Source organism: Schistocerca nitens, chromosome 4, assembly GCF_023898315.1.
Source record: "Schistocerca nitens isolate TAMUIC-IGC-003100 chromosome 4, iqSchNite1.1, whole genome shotgun sequence".
NCBI classification, from domain to species: domain Eukaryota; kingdom Metazoa; phylum Arthropoda; class Insecta; order Orthoptera; family Acrididae; genus Schistocerca; species Schistocerca nitens.
Genome location: NC_064617.1, coordinates 381,622,612 through 381,646,805, shown reverse-complemented (window position 1 = coordinate 381,646,805; position 24,194 = coordinate 381,622,612). Strand labels below are relative to the sequence as shown.

Here is a 24,194-nt window from a genome sequence, read left to right as displayed (position 1 = left end):
GGGGTTGTTAAACCATTTATTGAACAGTTCAGACATAGCCTGATTGCTTTGTGTGATGTGTCATAGCAAGTAATTCCAAAGGAATGGTGAGGTTGAGTAATAGCTTATTTTGTGTGATGTCTCAGCAAATTTTCAAAGAAACAGAGAGATTGATTAAGCTATGACCTTTACCTTTATTTTTTTTACTGTCTTAATTGTGACATTGCTGTGTGTTTGAACTGGGATGTAATTGGCGATAGGTTTTGTGTGTGCAAAACTGTGATGAGTAGTTGGTAATTTCTATACTGTAATAATTTCTTTTCTTCTGTTTAGGTCATTGGTCCATCTCTAGAATGGCCCCTTATAAATACAAGAATTTGGAAGATTCAATACAAAAAATTTTGAAAGGGACTGTGACACTTACTGATGAAGAAAAGAAGAGATACAATAAATATCTGAAAGAGGTATTATTCCAAAGTGTTTTGCTATCACTGATTCATTTGTACTATTTCTACTCTCTTGTTCTGATTGTATTATATATAAAATATAAGTTAACAGTAACGAATAGTTCACATATATCGGTTTACAGATCTTTCATATTTCTCTGCAGCATTCCTTTGTAACAATGGGTTGGTCATCATCATATCTTAACAGACAGTAAATTAACATTCCTTTCAGTGGAAGCTGACAGCAGCTTGAGACCAATAAAAATGCTGAAACTTGGTATTTATCCATTGTTAGCAAAGAAGAGATAGAGCTTGAGTGAAGAGCCACTCTTCTATAGGACACTGAACCATAACATAAATCTGTCTTGTTATTCATTATCTGTAATGATAAGTCGGTGAGAATAAATTCATATTGAAGATGACACAACTTCTAACAAGTTAAAAAATCTTTGTACATTTTTTTATATTAACCTCTGCATGTTTCAATGTATTGCATCAAAAGTGCATGAACATATGATATTGTGTATTGAACCGGGGACCTAGAAATGACGGAGAGGCTTCGTCCCCACAGTAGCCCGCAGTGGTTCACAACCCCACAACAGGCTACAGCAGTCCACTCACCCCACTGCCAACCCACACTGAACCCAGGATTATTGTGTGGTTTGGCCCCCATTGCCCCCCCCCCCCCCCCCCCCCCCCGGGAACATCTCATACCAGATAAGTGTAACTCCAAATATTTGCTTGGTAGAGTAATTATTGTGTACGCTTTCGTGAAGACAGTGTTTGTGCAGCAATTGCTGACATAGTGTAACTGAGGCAGAATGAGGGATCCCAGTCTGCATTTGCCAAGGCAGATGGAAAACTGCCTTAAAAAGCATCCATAGGCCGGCCAGCATACCGGACCTTGACACTAATCTGCCGGGCTGATTCGTGCCGGGGACCAGCATGCCTTTCCACTTGGGAAGCAGAGCGTTAGACTGCGCGGTTAGCTTGGCGGGCAAACACGTGATAGTTATTACATGTTATAGGAAAAGCCCTATTGCATATTTGTACTGAATGCCACAAGAAATTAAATGGTTTGATGAAATATAAACTGATATTGATAGTGTATGTGTGAAGTGGTAAAGCAATTGATTGCTAAGAAGAATAAAAAGAAATCTGAATAAATGGTCAGTTTTTTTAGAGTTATAATTTTCTGAGAACCAAAGCGAACATCTTTAAAATCAGAAATTTATATTGACATTGGTTTCATTGTTAGCCTTCCTCTTGTATTTATTGTCTCACTTGATGACTTCCATACTTCTAAGTGCCTTTCTTTCCCAAAACTTTTCTATTCTTTCAATAGGGGAAAGAACGAAATTTACAAATTCACATTAATCTTGAAATGTTGTATATTGATGTGTAAGCTTCCCTACCATTGCAATTTGTGGATTGTTTGTTGTGTTTGCTGCCATATCCTTAAATCTGTCCAACATAATATTTTGGCATTCAAACTGGTAACCATGCCATCTTCAGTTCCAATCTGAACTTCTGAGAAATCATACCTGTCACACCTTACAGATTGTGGAAAGCCCATGGAACATGTGCCAGAAGGTGTCACTGCTGTCCCATAGCAGAATGCATATGCAATGCTACCTGTGTCGAATGAGCAATATTTCACAATCCAAACAACTGCCATTGTGATACACTGCTCTCTTGTGTTACAGGCATTGTGAGCCAATACGTATTAATGTGCTGTTTGCACACTACTTAAGAGGAATCCATTCTCTCTGTCAATCCTGTTATCTGCTAATATAATCTCTATTGTGTTGTTAATGTCAAAGTCTCAATATCAAGACATGCTAGCAACTGTATGTGTGTCCTCATATTTTTGCCATGCTTCGTGGGTAAACAGAGCTCAGCCACTTTGGTTTTGTGTACTTTTTGAAACCCCATGTGGTGATAATGTTCCATAAACATGCCTCACACATTGAAATGAGCACCACTGCTAGTGGGTAATGTTTTTCCGAGAGAAGGAGTAGTTACCAAATTACTTTGAAAAGATAAGGATTTTGTTACTATACCAGTGCTCCTTTAATGTGTATGTTCCTTGGTAGGTTTCTGGAGATATGTGGCACAAGATGTTTATACACTATAAAAAAAAAGTTGAATTCTTTTATCTTGGCGGCTCGCGCATGCCCGCCCAGACGCGGGAGATTGCTGCGTTGCCAGTTGCACACGACGCACGCGCCAAGAGAAACAGCGCCATAGTACAGTATAGTTCGCAAGCTTACGTTTAGGGGGGAGCGCGCAGTTTATGAAGTAAAGCTACCACGGCCGCATTAACCCTTTCGCTGCTACAGAGACGTGCTCACCGCATTCCGCGCTGTGCGCGATTTTGTCACTGCACTGATCGCCTGTGCTGACACATGGTGTTTCCGACTGCTTTGACACACTTATCATTCGATTCCACAACAACTATTTGGCCCAAAAATTAGATTTTTACACATCTTCTTGACTGATACCTTCCCCCCACTTCCTTTGACTGACTGAAGTGCTTTAAAATAAAGCCAAGCGCGCCCGGTGTAAATAAAACTTTTATTACAGTCGCGAAAGACGCAATATTTCTCAATATTACATACGACATCTATGTGGTACTTAAATTAAATGAGATATTGTTATACAGTAAATTTTATATGAAATTTAGGTACCTTGTCCACATTTCATTCTCAACATTGTGGCAACTAAAATCGACCATACGGAAAGTATACGCTATGGACTTTTACCTCTGCAAACTCTTCAAAATATCGTGCAGTGGTTTACTACATTTAATGCTGCACAATAACTGGGTTGAACATCGAAACAAAATTAAGTCATTTATGGGGGGAAGGTATCAGTCAAGAAGATGTGTAAAAATCTAATTTTTGGGCCAAATAGTTTTTGTGAAATCGAATAAGTGTGTCAAAGCAGAGGAAACACCATGTGTCTGCACAGGCGAGCAGTGCAGTGATGACAAAATCGCGCACAGCGAGAAATTTCAAAAAACTGCATTCAAACGAATAAAATTCGTGAAGTAAGACACTTCCATATTGTTTTAAAATAAAAAAAAATATTTAGCATCGCACAAGGTTTGAACTCGTTACCTACTGCCTGCTGATCCAACGCCTTAACCATTACGCTAACGCAGCTCGTCCTTCAATATGTCTCCATAACGACTCTAACACGTCGCGCAAAATTCTGACGAACAGTGTTGGTATGCCTATGAATTACTTGCACTTCGCCGAAGTACAATAGGAAATAAACAATTACCGCTGTTCTTTATTGCGAAAAAGCGATTCGTGAAATTGATACAAACACCTTTCCTTGCTATCGCCTGAATTAAGAGTCTTATTGCTTGTTTGGTTTAATTAATTAATAGAAAATGAAGCAATTGGCATAAAGAATGGTTTTTCCAAACTTTCAAAAAACAAAGTCTGCTATCAAGACATTGCTTTTGTTCTATTACTTTATTTATGACTGAACGTTTCTAAAACTGAAGACACTCGTCCGTGCTCTGTACTACAGTCGAGATCTGGCAACGTCGTTCTCTGTTCATTGGCTGACTGTATGTTTTGACGTCAGATGCGCAGAACGAACCTAAACTCGGCCGCCAAGATATATGACGTGCACTTTAGTCATGCAATTTCAGTAGGTTACAGGTCACTAATTTAGGGGCTCAGGGCTTGTGCCCAGTGGTGTCCCAGGCTTTTTACATTGGATTCAAATCAGACAAATTTGATGGCCAAGGCAACAGATTGGTGTTTACTGTCATGCTTCTCCAACCACTGTAGCTTGTAGCTTTGCCTTGTACCGTGGACAGTCATGCTGCTGGAAGATGTTATGCATCTGGGAAGTCATCAAACTTGAAAGGATGCAGCTGGTCTGCAGCAGTACTCATGCAGCCCACAGTTGTCATGCTGCTTTCAGTTACCACAATAGGTCCTCTGGATGCCCAGGGGGATGTCCCCACAGCAAAATGCTGCCCTACCAGCCTCCATCTGTGGCACAGTGTATATTTTGAGCAGCCATTTGCCTGGAAAGTGGGGTATCAGAATACACCCATTGACCTATTGCAGCAAGAAACATGAGTCATCTGACCAGGAATTACATTTTCATTGATCCTTGGTCCAGGCTTGATGATTCTGAGACTTCTACCATTGTAATTGATTTGATGATTGGGCCCACATGGTAACACTTAGGGGTCATCTGCTATGGAGCTCCATGTCCAGCAATGTGCACTTAATGGTGCACTCAAAACACTAGTGCCTGCACCACCATTGTACTCTGTCATCAGATCTATACTGCGTACCAAGTAAGCTTCCAATCTCCACATTCTGTGCAGAGGTGTAGATGTCAAAAACCTTGCCTCCTTGTGGTTTCACCACTCTTCAACTGATTTCCATATATAACCACAACACTTGCATGCAGACAGCTGACCAGCTTTGCAAGGTGTTTGTTCCCAAGTGTTGAGCCATAACAATCTGCCCTTTGTCAGATTTGCTCATATCAGTGAATTACCCTATTTGCAACCCATACCACTGCTAGAAAGATTTTTCATTCATCACTGGTACACTTATACATTTCCTTACCTTGCCATGTGCCTACAACACCACCCTGTGTCATTAAGTTTCACAGTGGGCAGGAGTCAAAATGCTTTAGCTCATCAGTGTATGTTAGGAGAATGGTTTGTTTACTTGATGACCCTGGTTATTGAAAATTACTGAGCAATACCACTGTTAGGATAAGAGCTAAGAGCACCTCACTTCTGAAAAAGAGTTCGTTGCCTTAAAATGTGATCAAAAAAATTAATCTGGGAGTGACTGTTCCACCAATGTTATATGCTTAAAATCCAAAAACAAGGAGTACCAATATGTCCCATTCGCAACACTCTGGGTGCAACCACCTAAACCTTTGTGAATTATTAGTGGTGGTTCTTTGACCTTTTATCAGAAAATATGTTGACCATTTTTATAACTCACTAGAATTCGTATGGTGGCTAAAATCCTTGTTCTTGAGTGTATCAGATCATCTGGTTAGCTTTATTGTTATGTCTCTTTTTATGTGTGTTTCACATGAAGAATTCTTGACCTTAATCAGTGAAAAATTGGATGTGAAAATGATGAAGCTCAATCTTCATGTGCTGACTCCCATGGCCTTTTAATTTAATGATCAGGTTTTTGAACAGATAAACGGAATGGTTGTCGGGAGTTCTTTATCATCCACAGTTGCGAACTTCTTTACAGAAGATTTTGAGGATAGGGTTCTGAGGACAGCAGGTTGGAAACTAACCTTTTTTTTTAGGTACATGGATGACACCTTCATGGTTTGGCCACACGATGCCTCTTTATCAGTTGCAGGAACACTTTAATTCTCTTCATCACAGCATTAAGTTCACAATGGAAGTTCAAGCTGATGGAACATTCCCTTTCTTTGGGTTTTTTACACACACCAGCTGTTATCTGCTTGTAGTGAGATGCCATGCTATGAATCAGTGCAATGGGCTCCTTGAGATGCTAGCTTGAAGAACATGTGTCATCAATGATACTGATAGTTTGTGTAAAAAAAAAAATTAAGCACCTAAAGTCTACACTGAAGCAGAATGATTTCCCTAATAAACAGATTTGATGCATCTCATAGTTTGGACCCTACCTGAAGCACAGGAAGCGGGATGTAAACCAGTTGCTTTCCTTCTTTGTGCTCTCCAAAACTGGGACAATTTTAAAAAGATTTAACATTAGGATACTGTTCCATACTCCAGCCCAGATTAGGACTTGGCTCAGGCTCTATTAAAGATGATTTGGAACTTAGCATACCTGGCATGTACAAAATTCCATGTTCTTGTAGCAAAGTTTAAAAAGACCAAATTACTTGTGTGGCCCATAGCAAGTGCATTGTTCAGCAACCAGATAAATGTGCAATGGCCAAACACTGTTTAACTGAGAGACACTGGATCAAATGTGAGGGTGCACAGATAGTTGCTGCTGTGTCCTTGTATTAAGACTGTGTCCTTGAGGAGGTGGTAGGGTTATCAGATAAACATTGTAGTCTCAAGCTGTAAAGTAGATATTAGTACTTGTGGGCAGAATGTGTAAGTGAATAGTCACCAGAAACATACTCTAAGTGTCAAACAAAGCTCAGCACAGGCAGCCTAATACAGTCCAACAAAAAATATAAAGTTGTCTTCATATGTGTGGGGGCAACATTCTGTATGCAGCAGCCGGCCGCGGTGGTCTAGCGGTTCTGGCGCTGCAGTCCGGAACCGCGGGACTGCTACGGTCGCAGGTTCGAATCCTGCCTCGGGCATGGGTGTGTGTGATGTCCTTAGGTTAGTTAGGTTTAAGTAGTTCTAAGTTCTAGGGGACTTATGACCTAAGATGTTGAGTCCCATAGTGCTCAGAGCCATTTGAACCATTTTTGAACCATTTTTAATCTGTATGCAGCAAATTGATGAAAGAAGGAACATTACAGGAACAGTAAAAAGTTTTTTGCAGGATCCGAGGTAGTGATAAGTGAAATTGTACACCGAATGACAGTGAGTGGCAGCTACATAAACAGGGTAAACAACTGTGTTTGAGATCAGTGTGACACTGTGTAGTGTTCTTAGACCTAAAACAATTGTAAAAATTTTTATGGCATAGGATGTTCTACACTTGAATAGATTGGGCTCTAAAACTTGTAGTAATGTTTCATGAAGACATGTGAAATTATAATTATTAAAATAAGAGAAACTATTGTTTATTGAAAAGGGAGAAAATTTGAATGTGTGTGTGGGAGTAATGGTAACATTAAAGGATTCAGAATATATTTATTTATTTATTTTGCCATCCATGGACATTTTAAAATGTATGGATGTTGTCAGTTTGTGTACATTCATGTAATTTATACAGTTTGTTGTTACATCTAGTTAAACATTGTGACATACAAGTTATTTACAATCATTTTTGCTCCTTATCAAAATGTTACATATAGTTAAATATTGTGAAACAAAAGTTATTTACAGTCATTTTGTACTCAGGAATTGACTTATAGAGTAAAAGCAGTGTTCCTGCATAAAAAATTTAATATTATTCCTAAAGCGGTACATGTTATCTGTTTCTTTTATTTTCTGCAGCAGTTTATATTACACCTTCATACAAGAAGCTATTTTGAGTCTTATGAAAACTGCTATTTGTGTTATAATTTTCTATATTTTTCTTGATGTACACTATGGTTTGGAATATAAATTCACAAGGAACAGTTAGAATTTCTAACATTTTGAAAATTTCTCTGCAGTGGGCCTGCTTACTGATTTTCATTATAATTCTTACTGCTCTCTTTTGCATTTTAAATACTGTTTGTAAATTCTGAGCACAGTTTCCCCAGAAAATAATACCATAACTGATTGTTGAATGAACATAACTAAAGTATACAGTTCTCAAACATTCATTACTGCATGCGGATACAAGGACTGTGAGTGCATAACATGTTGTGGATATTTTTTTTGAGAGTTTCACAGCATGTTCATTCCACTTCATTTGGCTGTCAATGTGCAACCCTAAGAATTTTGTTGTAGGTACATCATCTATGGAGATGTTATCTAGTTTTAAATTTAAGGGACTCTGTTTTCTGTTCATTCTAAAGCATATTGTATTTGTTTTCTTTATGTTGAGAGTTACTTTGTTTTCCTGAGACCATTTGTGAACATCCCTCAGCACTTCAGTAGAATTTTCCAGCATTTGTGCTGGTGTCTTACAGGTGATACCTGTGTTGCTGTCATCAGTAAACAATATCTTCTCTCCATGGGAAATCATTCATATACACCAGAAACAATACTGGGCCCAGTACACTTCCTTGAGGAACCCCAATAGTGATATATTGTGGATCAGATATATGTTTCTCAATGTACTTTGATCCACTGGAGACATGTGTGATCTCTACTGACTGTACTTTGTTTTCTAGATATAAACAAAACCATTTGAGAACCACTCCCCTTACTTCAAGTGCCTCTAACTTATGTGACAGCTTCTGGTGGTCATCTGTATCAAATTCCATAGACAAGTCTAGGAAAAGGCCAGTTACATAGCTGTTCTCATCTAGTGCTTCTAAAACTGTTTTTGTAAATTATGCTATCGCAGATTCTGTACCTCCACCAGGCCTGAAACCATGCTGGTCATTGCAGAGGAGGTTGAATTTACTTAAATAGCTCATAAGCCTGTTAAGAAAAATTGTAGGGCAAGAGCATAGAGGTGGCTTCAGGAGGAGCATTTTAAGGAAAGAAATAGAATTCAGCACCTAAATTGAGGGAAGAGGACCTAATATGCTGATACATGTTGAATTCTGGCTAGCATGGGATATTATGGACAGGAAGTTTTGTAGAGGATGACATGGATTCAGAAGTGCTAGAGGGACCAGAGGTGGTGGGGTATTTGTTTTAGTGCATGAAGCATGTACATGCCAACAGGCGTTTGGTGATAAAGGCAATGAAATCTTTGAGGTATGGATCAGCACTTGTAGAGGGGAAAGTCAGGTGTAGCAGAATGTGTAAAGTGGGAAACAGTGTGAAATTGTAGGTGAGAAATTGTTGGATTGTGGGTACTTGGCTGAAAAGAAGGTTAGAAGTGAAATTATAGGGTGAGACCTAAAGATGCGAAGATGCCAGAACTACACTGGGAAGGAAAGGTGGACTCACTTGTATATAATGAATTTCTAGCAAACAAGATGAGGTAGGAAGGGGGCTATGAACAGTTTGTTACAGGAAATACATGGGATGATAATTAACCAAATGTTTTTTCTGATAAAACGTGGTGGAATATAGCAAAAAAAAAAGTATGTAATGTAATGAAGATCATAAGTGACCATTAGGCTGTTGCAGGTGATGTATGCCTGGAGAGCACAAAAAAGTTGTTTCAGTATATCACAAAGCAAATGTGGGAGAAATAGAAAAGTATTTATTTGAGATATTCAATCAGTGACTAAATATAGGAAAAGACATGAACTCAGTGCCATCAGATCTGAAGTACATTGTACTGGAATGCAAAGAAAAGCATGTTCCATGAAAAGTCATAAAGCAATCATCAGACACAGTTTATTTCACTAGGGCAGTGAGAATAATAAAAAGGAATGTGAGAATGCAGCAGTATAAGATCAAGAAGGGAAAGGATAGCATGACTTTCTGGAAGCCCTAAAGAAGGAGTTAGATCAAGTTAAGAGAGAAGCAAAGAAAAATTATCTGGAGAAACTGATTGTAGCATGGTAGGTTTGCCAAGAGAAATGAAGAATGTTTGGATATTTAAGAGGCCATGAAGGAACACAAATGATAGTTTCAAATATTCAAGCAGTGAACAAAATACTGTCAAAGGATGAAGAAAAAGCAGACTATCTAACCAGGAATACAGTAGTATAGTGGGTAAATGTGGGGAAGGGCAGGAACAAGGAAAGGATGTAATCAAAGGGTTCATGTTTAATAACAGGGAAATATAAATATAGCAGTAGCTATAAAAGCAACAGGACCAGGGAAGGTAGCAGGGATGGAAAGAATATATGGAGAAATATTAAAAATCATAGGATGGAACATTGTGTCTTACTTAAGATTCCTATTTGGTATCTAAGTAAGTAATGTTGTGTTCCCAGGTGAGTGGAAAGCAGCAGTGGTAACCTTTGATTAGATTAGATTTACTTTCATTCCAATTGATCCGTAGTGAGGAGGTCCTCCAGGATGTGGAACATGTCAGAAAAACAACAATACATGACAAATGTTTACAACTAAAACAAATAAGCTAATGTACCATTCCACAGGTCCCAAGTGGAATGATCGTCATTTTTTAATGAACACTAAGAGTCATTTTACAAATACTAATGCACTGAATTTAAAATAAAAAAGTTTTTTATTTATTTATAAGGTAATACAACTACTGTAATACTTATTTACAATGAACACATTACTGCACTGAAATGGTGCAGAAGTTAGATTTTACTAAAACACACACACACACACACACACACACAAATTTTCAATGAACACATTACTGCACTGAAATTGTGCAGAAGTTATGTTGTACTTATATACAAATCAGTTGGTTTTACTAAGAAATTCATCGATGGAGTAGAAGGAGTTGGCCACCAATAAATCCTTTAGGCTTCTCTTAAACTGAATTTCATTGGTTGTTAAGCTTTTTATGGCTGCTGGCAAGTTATTGAAAGTGTGTGTTCTTGAATAATGCACACCTTTTTGTACAAGACTAAGTGACTTTAAATCCCTGTGAAGATTATTCTTATTTCTAGTATTGATTCCATGAATTGAGCTGTTGGTTTCAAAAGTGATATATTTTTAATGACAAATTTCATTAAGGAATAAATATATTGGGAAGAAGTAGTTAGTATCCCTAGTTCCCTAAACAGGCTTCTGCAGGATGTTCTTGAGTTCACACCACATATAACTTTCACTGCACGTTTTTGTGCCCGGAAAAATTTAGGATGGCTTGATGAATTACCCCAACAAATAATCCCATATGACATTATGGAATGGAAGTAAGCATAGTATGCCAGCTTTTTCATTTTTATATCCCCTATGTCTGACAAAATTCGCATTGCAAACAGAGATTTGTTAAGACGCTTCAGCAGTTCTGTGGTGTGCTCCTCCCAGTTGAATTTATTATCAAGCTGTAATCCCAAGAATTTAACACTGTCCACTTCTTCTAGCTTCTTGTCATCGTATGTTAGACATATACTCTTGGGACACCCCTTACAAGTTCTGAACTGCATGTAGTGTGTTTTTTCAAAGTTTAGTGACAAAGAATTGGCTAGGAACCAGTGATTAATGTCCACAAATATTTTATTGGCTGAGCTTTCTAAGACTACACTTGATTTGCTATTTATTGCAATGTTTGTATCATCGGCAAACAAAACAAACTTGGCATCTGGTAATGTTACTGATGAAAGGTCATTGATATAAGAAGAAAAAGTAAGGGCCCCAAAATGGAACCTTGTGGGACCCTACATGTAATTAGTTCCCAGTTGGATGATGCCTGATAGCTTGATACATGTCTCTTTCCTAATAACACCCTTTGTTTCCTGCCAGAGATATAAGATTTGAACCATTTTGCAGCATTTCCTGTTATACTATAATATTCTAGTTTACTTGAAAGGATATTGTGATTTACACAGTCAAATGCCTTTGACAGATCACAAAATATACCAGTTGCCTGCAATTTTTTCTCTAATGAATTAAGCACGTTTTCACTGTAAGTGTAGATAGCCTTCTCAATATCAGAACCTTTTAGAAATCCAAACTGTGACTTTGACAGTATGTTATTTGAGATAAGATGGTTATAAAGACGACTGTACATTACTTTTTCGAAAATACATACATACATAAATTAAAGTCCCACGGTGTGTTCCCTCTATTTTTTGGCTAATCTCAGGAAATATTGTAGGGATTTTGATCCGATTGTGACTAACAGATAGACTAATTCATAAGGAAGGTTTATGTATATAATTTATAAATAATTCATGGACATTGGCTGAACTATGATGAATTATCGACATTTACCCTCCTCTCTCCCACCAGGCCTCCCCATCATAATTAAAACATAGTGCTGCAGCCAACATGACTCTAGAGGGCATGAAGCTTGACCAAAACCACTGCTGGCCCTGCCTGGTGGTGTAATGGTAAAGCACATGCCTGGATATTAAAAGGTTGTGGAACTGAATCCTTGGTGGGCCACTCATTTCTCATTATCCATTTCAACATCTATTCACCTATCAATGATCTGGAGGTTTGCCAGAAATGAAACACAGTTCAGGTCCCACATTAACCCATAACCCCCTTTCCCCAGTTCAATAACTGATTAGGAACATATAGATTGCTCAAGTGATGTCCCACTGATATACTTGCTCTAGGCCATTGAGCCACATGAAATTATTATTACCAGGATCCAAGCATATATTCCCCTTATATACATAATATAAATTAAAATTCTTTGCTACTTTTTTTACATCTGTATGTGCAGGCTAATCTCAGCAACTACTGTAGGAATTTTGACACTGATGCCAGGCTGCCACTGAAGTCGACAAGTTCTGTGGACAAACTAATGTTATGTATTCCGCATTTAATTTGTATTTGAAGTGACATCTCGTGGAAATGATAGGAACTGTGAGCTATTTCACTGCTAGTAGCTGTGGGAGCAGGGCCCATCAGTGATTTTTAGCTAATGGTCAACTCTTACAGCAATATCTGTATTACTAAATGGCTATCCCAGTTGAAGGTACAAGATTCATGGTTTATGTTGCAGGTTGCATATCTAACAGATTCCAGGGGCAACAAATATTTGATTTTCAGCATTCTGCATAATTATTGACCAAATTAAAAATTTAAAATGCTATCATAATCTACTCATTAAGAGGTACAATCTTAAGTTAAAGTTTTAATGTAGTAAGACACATATTATAGTTAGAAACTCTGCATATGTCTTAAGGCAGCATAACTGATGGTGTGCAAATTCCTAAACTATATTCATTCAGTATTTGACAATGAGAGTGCTTAGTGTCTTGCAACAAACTTAACACATGATTTCAAACTTTCACAAAACTCTGTCTTGCTGACACCCCCCACAAAACGATGGCATGAAAACAGTTTTTTGCTTCCTATACTTTTGCTGTTCGTGCAGTAAAGCTCCTGCACCAAGGATGATGTTTTAATTTATTACTTCTTTATTACTAACTCTATTCACAATACATTTTGCAGATGGTATCTGCACATGCTGCTGAATGTACCTGCAAAATTATATAATTTGATCACACGTAGTACAGGAGCTATGTTATCATAAGCACTGAGGTGCGTGAAAAACTAACTTTTGCTTAAAACAGGGTGCGAGGTACTCAGACTATACTCATCCATTGTTTGATAATTATCGCACTTTGTGATTTCCAACAAACTTTATACATTCATTTCAAACCTGTTCTAAGTTTTCTCTCGCTTAAATGCTGAATGTCAAATGTTTAACACATTAAGTCATTCATAAAATAATCAGATGTTTGAAGCCATTTTATTCAAGTGAGTTTGATTCCTTTAAAAATCAGTGGGCCAGTCCTCCCTGCCAACAAATGAGTGGTGCTTGTCTTTACCAATCACATGTTGTTGAGAATGCATAGGAAGACATATGACAAAGACTGGTCACTGATGGAGTATATAAGGGAAGGAAATATCATCAGTACAAAATTAGGTTGAAGTCATAGAACAATAAATACTTGTAGGTTGTTAGAGGAGTAAAGGAATAGAGGAATTGCCAGAGGTCCTAAGTCCATTCCCAAAAAATGTCACTGAATTTTAATACCTGTCTCAAAACTGGAAAAACACCAAAGATTATGGACTATAGGAGAAGGGTAAATTTATGCAAAGTAAAAATGTCCTGTTCATCACCTTGGCAAAAGACATATTTGTGAAAAGCTGAAAAAAAATTATTTACCTGATATTAAAGGGTTTGTGGTGCAAAATCCATTGCTTCCAAAATCTAAATTGAAAAATTAATGAAGTCTCTTCCTTGCAGATTTTTGATGTGCTGGAAAATGAAATGAAGAAAGACCCAGCTTTTAATGCACTTTTTCGACAGAAACAGTATGTTGGAAGCTTTTATGAAAATATGAAAATTGATATGCCTGATGAATTTGATATTAATTTTGAATTGTGTCTTCCATCATACATTGGCTTTGTGGAGGTAAGTGGGATGCATGAACAACTAGATAATATCCATTCATAGCTATTAACATGCTTAAGTCTGGGAGTATATCTTATCAATAATGAGAGCAAACCAAAGGGAAATGTTGCATTAATAATCAGTGGAATAGCGCTGTGTGGGAAAAGTTCACTTCATTTAAGAATTAGGTTAGTAACTGTGTTGCCTAGAATGGTTTCAATTGTTCTGGTACTCAAAGTAAAAGGCTGCACCATGTCACCATGTACATGAACATACTGATTTGGATTCCTTTCAATGCTGTGATGAACCATTGTCACTGCACACTGTGGTCAATTAAGTTCATATGTGTGAAGAACATAATCCAAATCCCATTTTTTTGATAGTTCTTTTGAAACTTACCATTAGCAAGCTCCTTCTTTTCCTGTCTTGAGTTCAATAATAAGAATTATTAGAATTAGTGGTGGCCGCTTGGGGTGTCAAATCGACGGGGGCAGCCAAATGCAAGATTTGTATTCAGTGTATATCAGAGTTAATAATTAAAACTAACACAGGTGAAAGTGTAAAAGTGAAAAGGGGTCTTCATGATGTGGCAGGTAAAATGTGCCACTCGATGTCTATCCAGGAGGGGTGCCCTGCAGGCAGCACTGGTTTGAAAACATTTTTCAACATGAGCATTTTTCATTCCCCCCCCCCCCCCCCCCCCCTGAAATCACTCCAACACTTACAATCACGCCAGTTTATATCACTAATTGTGATCATGTGTTTGGACACCCCTTTCAGCTTTGCATCACAAGCTGCCGCTACTAATTGTGGTACATCCTGTATAGAAAACTTAAGAGTTGTTGTGCCTCTGGGGCTGTTGTCATCTATTTTGCTATCTGCGAAAATAATTTTCCAAGAAATTTTGTCAAGAAGATTTCCAGAGGAAATACAGCAGGTAAACCTCAGCATGCTGCTATATGGTTCCATGGGCCTCCTTGGTTAACAAAGAACGAAACACAATGACCATGATTTTTACAGATGAAAGACCTATCCTTGCCAGCAAAGAAGGAATTAACAGACTATGTCTTCATGATAAAAAGACAACATTCCCTATTTTGATAGTTTCAAAGTATAGTAACTACTGTACTAGAAACTGTTGTGAGTCTCAGTCTGAGTACTTTTCCTTATATAGCATATAATGAAAGAAAACAAGACAACATCAGATTTACAAGAATTGCTTACTGGATTCACGTTGTCCAAGAACATTTTGCAGTTGAACTGCATGCTTTGTGCAACAACTTGCCTGTGCCACAAAATTCTAAGATAGCTCATTTCAACCCATTTTTGGTAATGGTTTTATGTGTCTCACTGCCTACCTTGCAAAATAGTGAAAGCTCATTTTGCTCAACAAACAAAAGCTCCATTTCCAACTGAATGGATCTTACCATTGAAACCATTTGAAGTCACAGGCATCAGATTTGCTGGCCTGTTATAGATCTGAAAAGAATGTAATCTGAAGAAAAAATATATTATTGTATTTATGTGCACAACACAAGTCCTGCACTTTGAACTATGGCCATATATCAGCTGACAGATTTCTTCAAGGCCCACAAAGATTTGTTGGAAGACAAGGAGTGTCCAATGTGATTTATTCTGACAATGCTACTACCTTCCAGTCCATGCACACAAAGAGCTCAAGGAGCTCTGGCGAGCTCTCACGGCAAGCAAGACTCACAAGTGCCTCATCCATAAAGCTGTCACATGGAAATTTATCATTGCACACCTGCCTCGGTGCGAGGAGTGTCTGGGTAAGACCTGTCCGGTCAAATGCTGACCGAGGAAGGTTTTTGGACAGTTACAGTTGGACAAAGAAGGTCTCAACACCTACCTGGTCAGCATAGAAGCAGCACTAAATTCAAGATCAATTATGCAGGAGGGAGGGGAATCTGCACACGCAATGCTTGCACATGTCCTTGCAGGTTAGCAACTCATACCACTGCTCACAGGTCCATAACCACCAGCAAGAAAGGACTTGTCTAAGGAGTTTCAATGACAGCACACTTTTGGAACAGGTGGAAGAAAGAGTACTTGATCCTGCTCAAAAACTTTCATGAAGCTCATCAACCAATGACAGGTTCAGGAAGACTCCAACTGGGTAATGTTGTTGTTCTACAGGAAGATGTTCATCCATGCCACATTTGCAGGAAGGCGTAAGTAGAAGATCTATATGAGGGAAAAGATGGGAAGGTGTGAACTGTAACCTGGCAAACTTGGGAGGGCCCATAATCTCATGTCCTCTGTACCAGGTCATTCCTCCATATGTTGACCAGGTTTGGGAGGATGTTGCAAGTTGACACTTGCAGTTGTAGACCATCTGACAATATTAATTATCCATGACCTGATCTGTTGTATATTCCATAATTCACATTCCTCTGTGAGAAATAAATCAACTACATACTGGAAACATAATGGTGTGTGTCTCTAATATAATTGATGTCAAGCATTAAACACCAGAATCTCTCCATTCTAATGGCCAACAAATAATAGACAACAAACACATATGTGATATATTTAATAAACACTTTTCTGGTATAGCCAGCAGTCTTTCAACTGGCCACTCTCCACCACAAAATCCTTCCCTCTACATTGTACAGGATATGAGAATTCAGTTTTCTGACACCTGAAACTTTGAGAGAGGTTCTGCTTATTATTAAGAACGTGAAAATTTCCTCTCGTGACCTGCTGATATAGTGTGACACATGCAGCACTAGCTTTTGACACAGGGAGGCAAGCCAGACCCAGGCTGATCATGATCATGATGGGCTGATACAATGGCTAGCCTTCATGGTTCATAGTTTTCCATGCATGTTTAGGCAATTGCCCATCTGCTCCCAAAAGTCCATTTTGGAGTATATGGTACAATAACAGTTGAAATATGGTAACACACAGAACACAGTTTACACAATTCTCAGACAGATGGAGCACACTCCCCTGCTGCACACCTGAAATCACTCTTACTTCGGAAGACTTCTTTCCATTGAGAATGACATGCTGCGTTCTGTTATCTAGGAACTCTTTAATCCAATCACACAATTGGTCTGATAGTCCATATGCTCTTACTTTGTTCATTAAATGAATGTGGGGAACTGTATCGAACGCCTTGCGGAAGTCAAGAAACACGGCATCTACCTGTGAACCCATGTCTATGGCCCTCTGAGTCTCGTGGACGAATAGCGTGAGCTGGGTTTCACACAACCGTCTTTTTCGAAACCCATACTGATTCCTACAGAGTAGATTTCTAGTCTCCAGAAAAGTCATTATACTCGAACATAACACGTGTTCCAAAATTCTACAACTGATAGACGTTAGAGATATAGGTCTATAGTTCTGCACATCTGTTCGACATCCCTTCTTGAAAATGGGGATGACCTGTGCCCTTTTCCAATCCTTTGGAACGCTACGCTGTAGAGACCTACGGTACACCGCTGCAAGTAGGGGGCAAGTTCCTTCACGTACTCTGTGTAAAATCGAACTGGTATCCCATCAGGTCCAGCGGCCTTTACTCTTTTGAGCGATTTTAATTGATTCTCTATCCCTGTGTCATCTATTTCGATATCTACCATTTTGTCATCTGTGCGGCAATCTAGAGAAAAAACTACAGTGCGGTCTTCCTCTGTGAAACAGCTTTGGAAAGACATTTAGTATTTCGGCCTTTAGTCTGTCATCCTCTGTTTCAGTACCATTTTGGTCACAGAGTGTCTGGACATTTTGTTTTGATACACCTACCACTTTGACATAAAACCAAAATTTCTTAGGATTTTTTGCGAAGTCAGTACATAGAACTTTACTTTCGAATTCATTGAACGCCTCTTGCATAGCCCTCCTCACACTACATTTCGCTTCACGTAATTTTTGTTTGTCTGCAAGGCTTTGGCTATGTTTATGTTTGCTGTGAAGTTCCCTTTGCTTCCGCAGCAGTTTTCTAACTCGGTTTTTGTACCATGGTGGCTCTTTTCCATCTCTTACGATCTTGCTTGGCACATACTCATCTAACACATATTGTACGATGGTTTTGAACTTTGTCCACTGATCCTCAACACTATCTGTACTTGAGACAATACTTTTGTGTTGGGCCGTCAGGTACTCTGTAATCTGCTTTTTGTCACTTTTGCTAAGCAGAAAAATCTTTCTACCTTTTTTAATATTTCTATTTACAGCTGAAATCATCGATGCATTAACTGCTTTATGATCACTGATTCCCTGTTCTGCGTTAACTGTTTCAAATAGTTCGGGTCTGTTTGTCACCAGAAGGTCTAATATGTTATCACCACGAGTCGGTTCTCTGTTTAACTGCTCAAGGTAGTTTTCAGATAAAGCACTTAAAAAAAATTCACTGGATTCCTTGTCCCTGCCACCCGTTATGAACATTTGAGTATCCCAGTCTATATGTGGCAAATTAAAATCTCCACCCAGAACTATAACATGGTGCGGAAATCTACTCGAAATATTTTCCAAATTATCCTTCAGGTGCTCAGCCACAACAGCTGCTGAGCCAGTGGGCCTATAGAGACATCCAATTACCATGTCTGAGCCTGCTTTAACTGTGACCTTCACCCAAATTATTTTCCATTTCGGATCTCGGTCAATTTCCTTCGATACTATTATATATATGTCAGATCCATGGTCCTCAGTGACAGGGTCCCAGCTGTGGACAGTGCAGATGTATCAGAGCAGCGTATTCCATCTGAGTAGGCAGCTCGGCAGCGGCTGACCAGTTAGTCAGTACTGGTAATGCAACCGTACTTCACAGCCAAATGATGGATATGTGTTGTTACTAGCTCCTGGCAATAGCTTGCAGCAGAGGTGGTGTCATTCAAGAACCTAAAACTGGCCTCTGATATCTGGCTGGCAGTATCTGGTGACAAACAGTCTTTAAGTGAGTGGTAGCTAAAAGGTTCCCAGTTCAATCTTCAGGACCATCAGTGCTAAATACAGGACTGTATGGGTTTTGATCTCATTGAATGATGATGTCTAATGTGAATGGCTGCATGAGGGGATGATGATTGAGTGAAGTTGTTTTTCTGGACCAAATTGCAGTAGTCTTTTACACTGGTTGCTGACCCAATAATCTTTGCTTGCTGGGCAGGCGCTATTTATATGTGCCCTCATCCAGTGTGTTGTAGTGTACAGGCCCCAGGTGGCATACAGTCATAACACTGAAGTGGCATCCCAGATTTCAGTAACACTGCTGTTTGCCAAAAACAGGCCATCCCTATTTGCTGAGGCCTGGCAAGTGGCATAATGCTGAACCAGCTGCCTGCAGAAAGCTACGGCACTTGTGCAGTCAGAGGAGCTGGCTAATAGTGTTAGAGCCCATATGGTCTTACGCCCACACAAGAACCATACAACACATACAGAACCATTAGTCACAAACAATGAAGTTATTAATCACATCAGTGGGACTAAATTATGTGTCCTGTGGACAGCTAACCCACTAGAGAGAAATGTCCACAGAGATAGACAGAGAACAAGATGAGTAGCCTTTGCTGCACCTTTAGAGTTCTGTGTGAAATGTGTAACTTGATTGCCATTAAAAATGTGTACTTTGCTCTGATTAACTCACTCATTTAATGTAGCATTCCTTTTTGGGGTTAGGAGACAAGAAAATATTTGTCATGTCAAGACGATAATATTCTGGCTCGGGCTGCCAGAGTTGGTGGTTATGTGTGGATGAGGTATGCTTGCTTGTGTTCATCAACGGTATGTGTTTCTCTTTTGCTGATGAAGGATGTGGGTTTTGTTTCATAATATGATTGCTATCATGTGCACTCACCAAACCAATCTTCATAGAACTGGTATTAGTACCTGTACTATGCATATACATCTTAGGTACTGTTTAATTTGTAAATAAGAATCTCCATCTCTGTGGAACAAACATCAATGTGCCTGGTCACCACACTCATGCTCATTTGATAAACCAGAGACTGAGTATATGCCTTGACAGCATGAAGCGCATAGGCAGCATTACTAAAAGAAACTGTCTTGCCCAGTCAAAAATAATAACATCTTCAGGAATAATGTTACCAGTGTAATGCTCTAGCACTGTTTATATTATGTTGTTGAAATCAAGGAGTCCAGTCCATGTCAAATTTAACTTTAATTTTGTCCACAGTGTAATGATCTTGAATTTTATGGTAGTTAACTTGTGTTGATATGTGTGGTTTGATCTCTGCAGCACATGTAAATGTAAATACTATAATAATGCAATGAAAAGGTATGTGTACTTTGTCTTTACAATGCATGTATATTTTAAGAAATGTAACCACAAGGTATCAATTTCTTCAACAATTCCTATAGCTTTAATTTCACACTATATGAAGAAAATGATTTTGTGGAGAAATAAATAACATAAACAAATATTTGGCAATCAAATGAAAGTGTTATTTTGTCATTTAGTTGAATTACAATAAATTTTGCTACATTACAATGAGTTTACATAATTTATTACAGTGTAAATTATTTAGGTTGTTTTATCTTTCAAAATCATATTTTCTGTTACAAGACAAGCTTTGGACCGAAAAAATGCATGTGCATTTGGTATTTCATCAACACACTGTGCCAGTCTCTGTTATAATATCTAGCTGCAACAGTTACATTTCACTACAAAAATTAAACATCAAAAGCACGTTAGGAATTAAAGAGCTGTTTTAGTCATTTAACCCACACCAGAGCTCTTCTATTAAACATCTCACATTACTGTGACCTTCCACAATGATCCTTTGTGAACCAGGTAATTAGTGCTTTGAATAAACTGTACAAGAAAATCTAAATGAAATTGGGAAACAACTGATTGTAAGTAAATTGCTCAGTGAAATAGAAATCTGGCTTCAAGAGTTAAATTCACTAACCTGTTTATGGACCATTCAGAGGAAACCTCCCCAGCCACCTAAAACCTCTAACCCCTTGTGTGGTTCATTGATGATATCTTCATGATTGGAACCCAGGTCCAAGACAGCCTATCCTCATTCCTCCACAATGTCAACATCTTGTCTCCCATTCATGTTACCTCATCCTCTTCAGCCCATTGGGCCACCTTTCAGGACATTGACCTCTAGTTCCCTGATGGCTCCACTCATACATATGTCCATATCAAGCCCACTAAACATCAACAGTACCTGCATTTTGATAGCTATCAGCCCTTCCTAATTAAAACATGAGTTCCACATAATCCACATGTACAGTGATGATAATGCTGTTGAAATGCTGTTGCAACAACTAGAAGTGGTATTCTCCCCCCCACCCCCCCACCCCCACCCCCACCCCTTCCCGCCAAATCCATGCAATATACCAGTCCGTCCTACTACCACATCCTCTCCCAACCCCCTTGCCTCATACGTCATATCTTTGTGGAAGACCCAAGGGCAAGACCTGTTTGATTCCAGCACATCCTACACCAGACCAGTAAAAGGCTTGTCCTATACCATTAGGTGCAGGACTACCAATGAAAGCAGTCCTCTCATATACCATCCCCACTGCAATTTTTGCACAGCACTGTAAGTGGTTATGGCCAATCACCTGCTGTCCACCTGAACGAATGGCCACTACCAAACTGTGGCAAAGAACAGGACTGATGACCAAGTGGCAGAACACATTGCTGAACACAGAATGCTTGATTTCAGTGGCTGCTTCACAACCTGTGCCCTCTGGATCCTTCCCTCCTAACACCAGCTGCTCTGAACTATGTAGATGGGAGTTTTTTCTGCAACACATCCACATCCCTCTTATTCTCATGCACTCAATCTCCAGTAGCTCCCCGTCCCACACACCCCTCACCCTGCTCTAGTACTTGATAACTTCACTCATCTTGGAGCCAGAGCCTCTTCTTCACAGTCTCCCCTTCCTCTGTTCTGTTACCCTTTTCCAATATTCACTCCTCCTTGTCATTGTCATTTTTGCGCTCTGTATGAACTCAGCGGTGCCCAATGCCCTTGTCGCATTCCTGTCCCGTGTACCTGCTGCCACTTTCTCCTGCACTCTTATCCTATGCATCTGCTGCCTCTCTCCCAGCCATCAGGTACCCTTTCCCTATCCTGCCTCCCACCCCCTGGCTGCTTTCTCCCTTCACCTACTCCTCCAGACACAACAACTCACCCCATTCAAACTACAGAATTTCAGTTTGACATTGTATACTCAGCCATCACATTGAAGCCACATATGTGGTGAGTTGGTACCATTACTCCTAAATTATTTATATTCTAATATGACTTCCATATATTGTGTCTTTTTGAAGCTTAGTGCTGAAGAACTGAGTAGTAAGAATTTATTACTGTCCATGAAAATGACATTAATAGTTATTTCCAAAATTATAATAAATTAACTATTTGTCACCATGTTTGTATCATCAACATGCAAAACAAACTTAGCAAATGGTAATTTTACTGAAGAACATGAAAAAGTGAAAGATCTAAGTTGCGCCCTTATTGTTATAAGTTACCAGTTGGTTGCTACCTGATCACTTGATAAATGGCTGTTTCTCATTCTCAGAACTGCTTGATCAAATGCACACACCTTTAACTTTTTTCATTTTCTAATATGACTTTTTGTCTCATTAAATGAATGGCATTCATAAATGCTTGAGAAATGACACAGTATGTCATTTTTGTACCGGTCCTCATTTTTTTTTTTTCTCTCTCTTTTCTTTTTTCAAGCTGTGCTCCACAAATCCTATACATGAAAAATGACATCTTTATCTATTCCATATAGCAGCTTTTTGTGTAACTGAGATTGTCATTTTTTTTCACTTTTGACTTTCATATGTAGTTTTTAATAACATTTTAATGTGTAAGGGGTGTCCAACAAGGAAGTTTCCGTTTTATAAATAAATATTATACAGAATTTATATTTTTGAAATAATTTCATTGACATTGTACAATGCTTCTGTTACTTTTCTGCAAAGCTGTCATGTTTTCCCAAGCATTTTTGGTAACGTGACACAAGTTTTTCCAAACCAATGTTGTATCAATTCGGGTCCTGCGTTCGTACCCAGCTGTTCACTGTGGAAGTGACTTCATCATCAGTGTTAATTGCTTATCTCCAAAATGACCTTTGAGTTGGGGATACATGAGAAAATCACTTGGGGCAAGATATGGTGAGTATGGAGGTTGTGGGCACGTTTCTCAGTTCAGTCATTTGAGTTCTGCCTTGCTCATTTGAGCTGTGTTAGTCCAAATATTGTCATGAAGTAAGAGAACTTTGCGAGACGAAAGTCCAGGACATCTTCTTTTGATGGCAGCTCACAGATTCCTCAAGACTTTACAGTAACTCTGTGCATTAATTGTTGTGTTGTGTAGCAGGTAATGAATAAGCAAAATCTTGTAACAGTCCCAGAAGATGGTTTCCAGAACTTCCCGTCCCAAATGTGTGTCTTTTTATGGGCACTTGTGTCAGGTTTCTTCCACACCATACCCTGACATTTTGTCTCAGGAATCAAATGCTGGAACTAGGTCTGATCCCCAGTGACAAGCCCTTTGAAGAGTTGATCGCCCTCTCTCTGACACATTTCCAGAAACATTCTCACTGATTCCATCTGTTGCTGCCTGTGGACATCACTTGGCAAATTTAGTGCTCATCTCGCACAGACTTTGTTGTAGTCTGTCAGGAACATTGTGATCTTTCAGGGACTTTGTAGTGGATGAGGATCCAATTAAAGCCTGAGTAGGTAGCTGCATTAGCATGTTGTCAATGCTAATGCAACTACCTTTCTTCACAATATTGCAAATTGCAATAACAGCACCATCACATGTTGCTGCAGTGGGCGTCCCTGGTGCTGTTTGTCATGAACATATTTCCACCCTTCCACAAACTGTATACGCCAACATCAAACCATTTGAATGCTGATACAGCATTCTTCATACATGGAGGTTAACTCGTGATGGATATCAACAGCGGATAGTTATTTTGCTGTGAAGAAATGAATGATGGAGCACTGGTCACAAGTGGATACACTTTGCGGTGGTATCTAATTGTTAGCTGGCAGTGTACTGGCAAGATATTGCAGTATGCATTGTAAGCCAGTGTAAGCCAGTGTGACCATTGTCAA

The 24,194-nt window shown here is 38.9% G+C and overlaps 1 protein-coding gene across 1 annotated transcript in view; it reads left to right on the top strand.

The window, feature by feature from the left end:
• LOC126251833 (cyclic GMP-AMP synthase-like receptor) overlaps positions 1–24,194 on the top strand; it is a 304,227-nt gene that overhangs the window by 93,833 nt on the left and 186,200 nt on the right. The window contains exons 2-3 of the mRNA XM_049952498.1: positions 313–443; positions 13,967–14,134. Of these exons, the coding sequence (XP_049808455.1) occupies positions 333–443; positions 13,967–14,134 (279 nt within the window). The 5' untranslated portion in view covers positions 313–332. The remainder of the gene's footprint in view (positions 1–312; positions 444–13,966; positions 14,135–24,194) is intronic.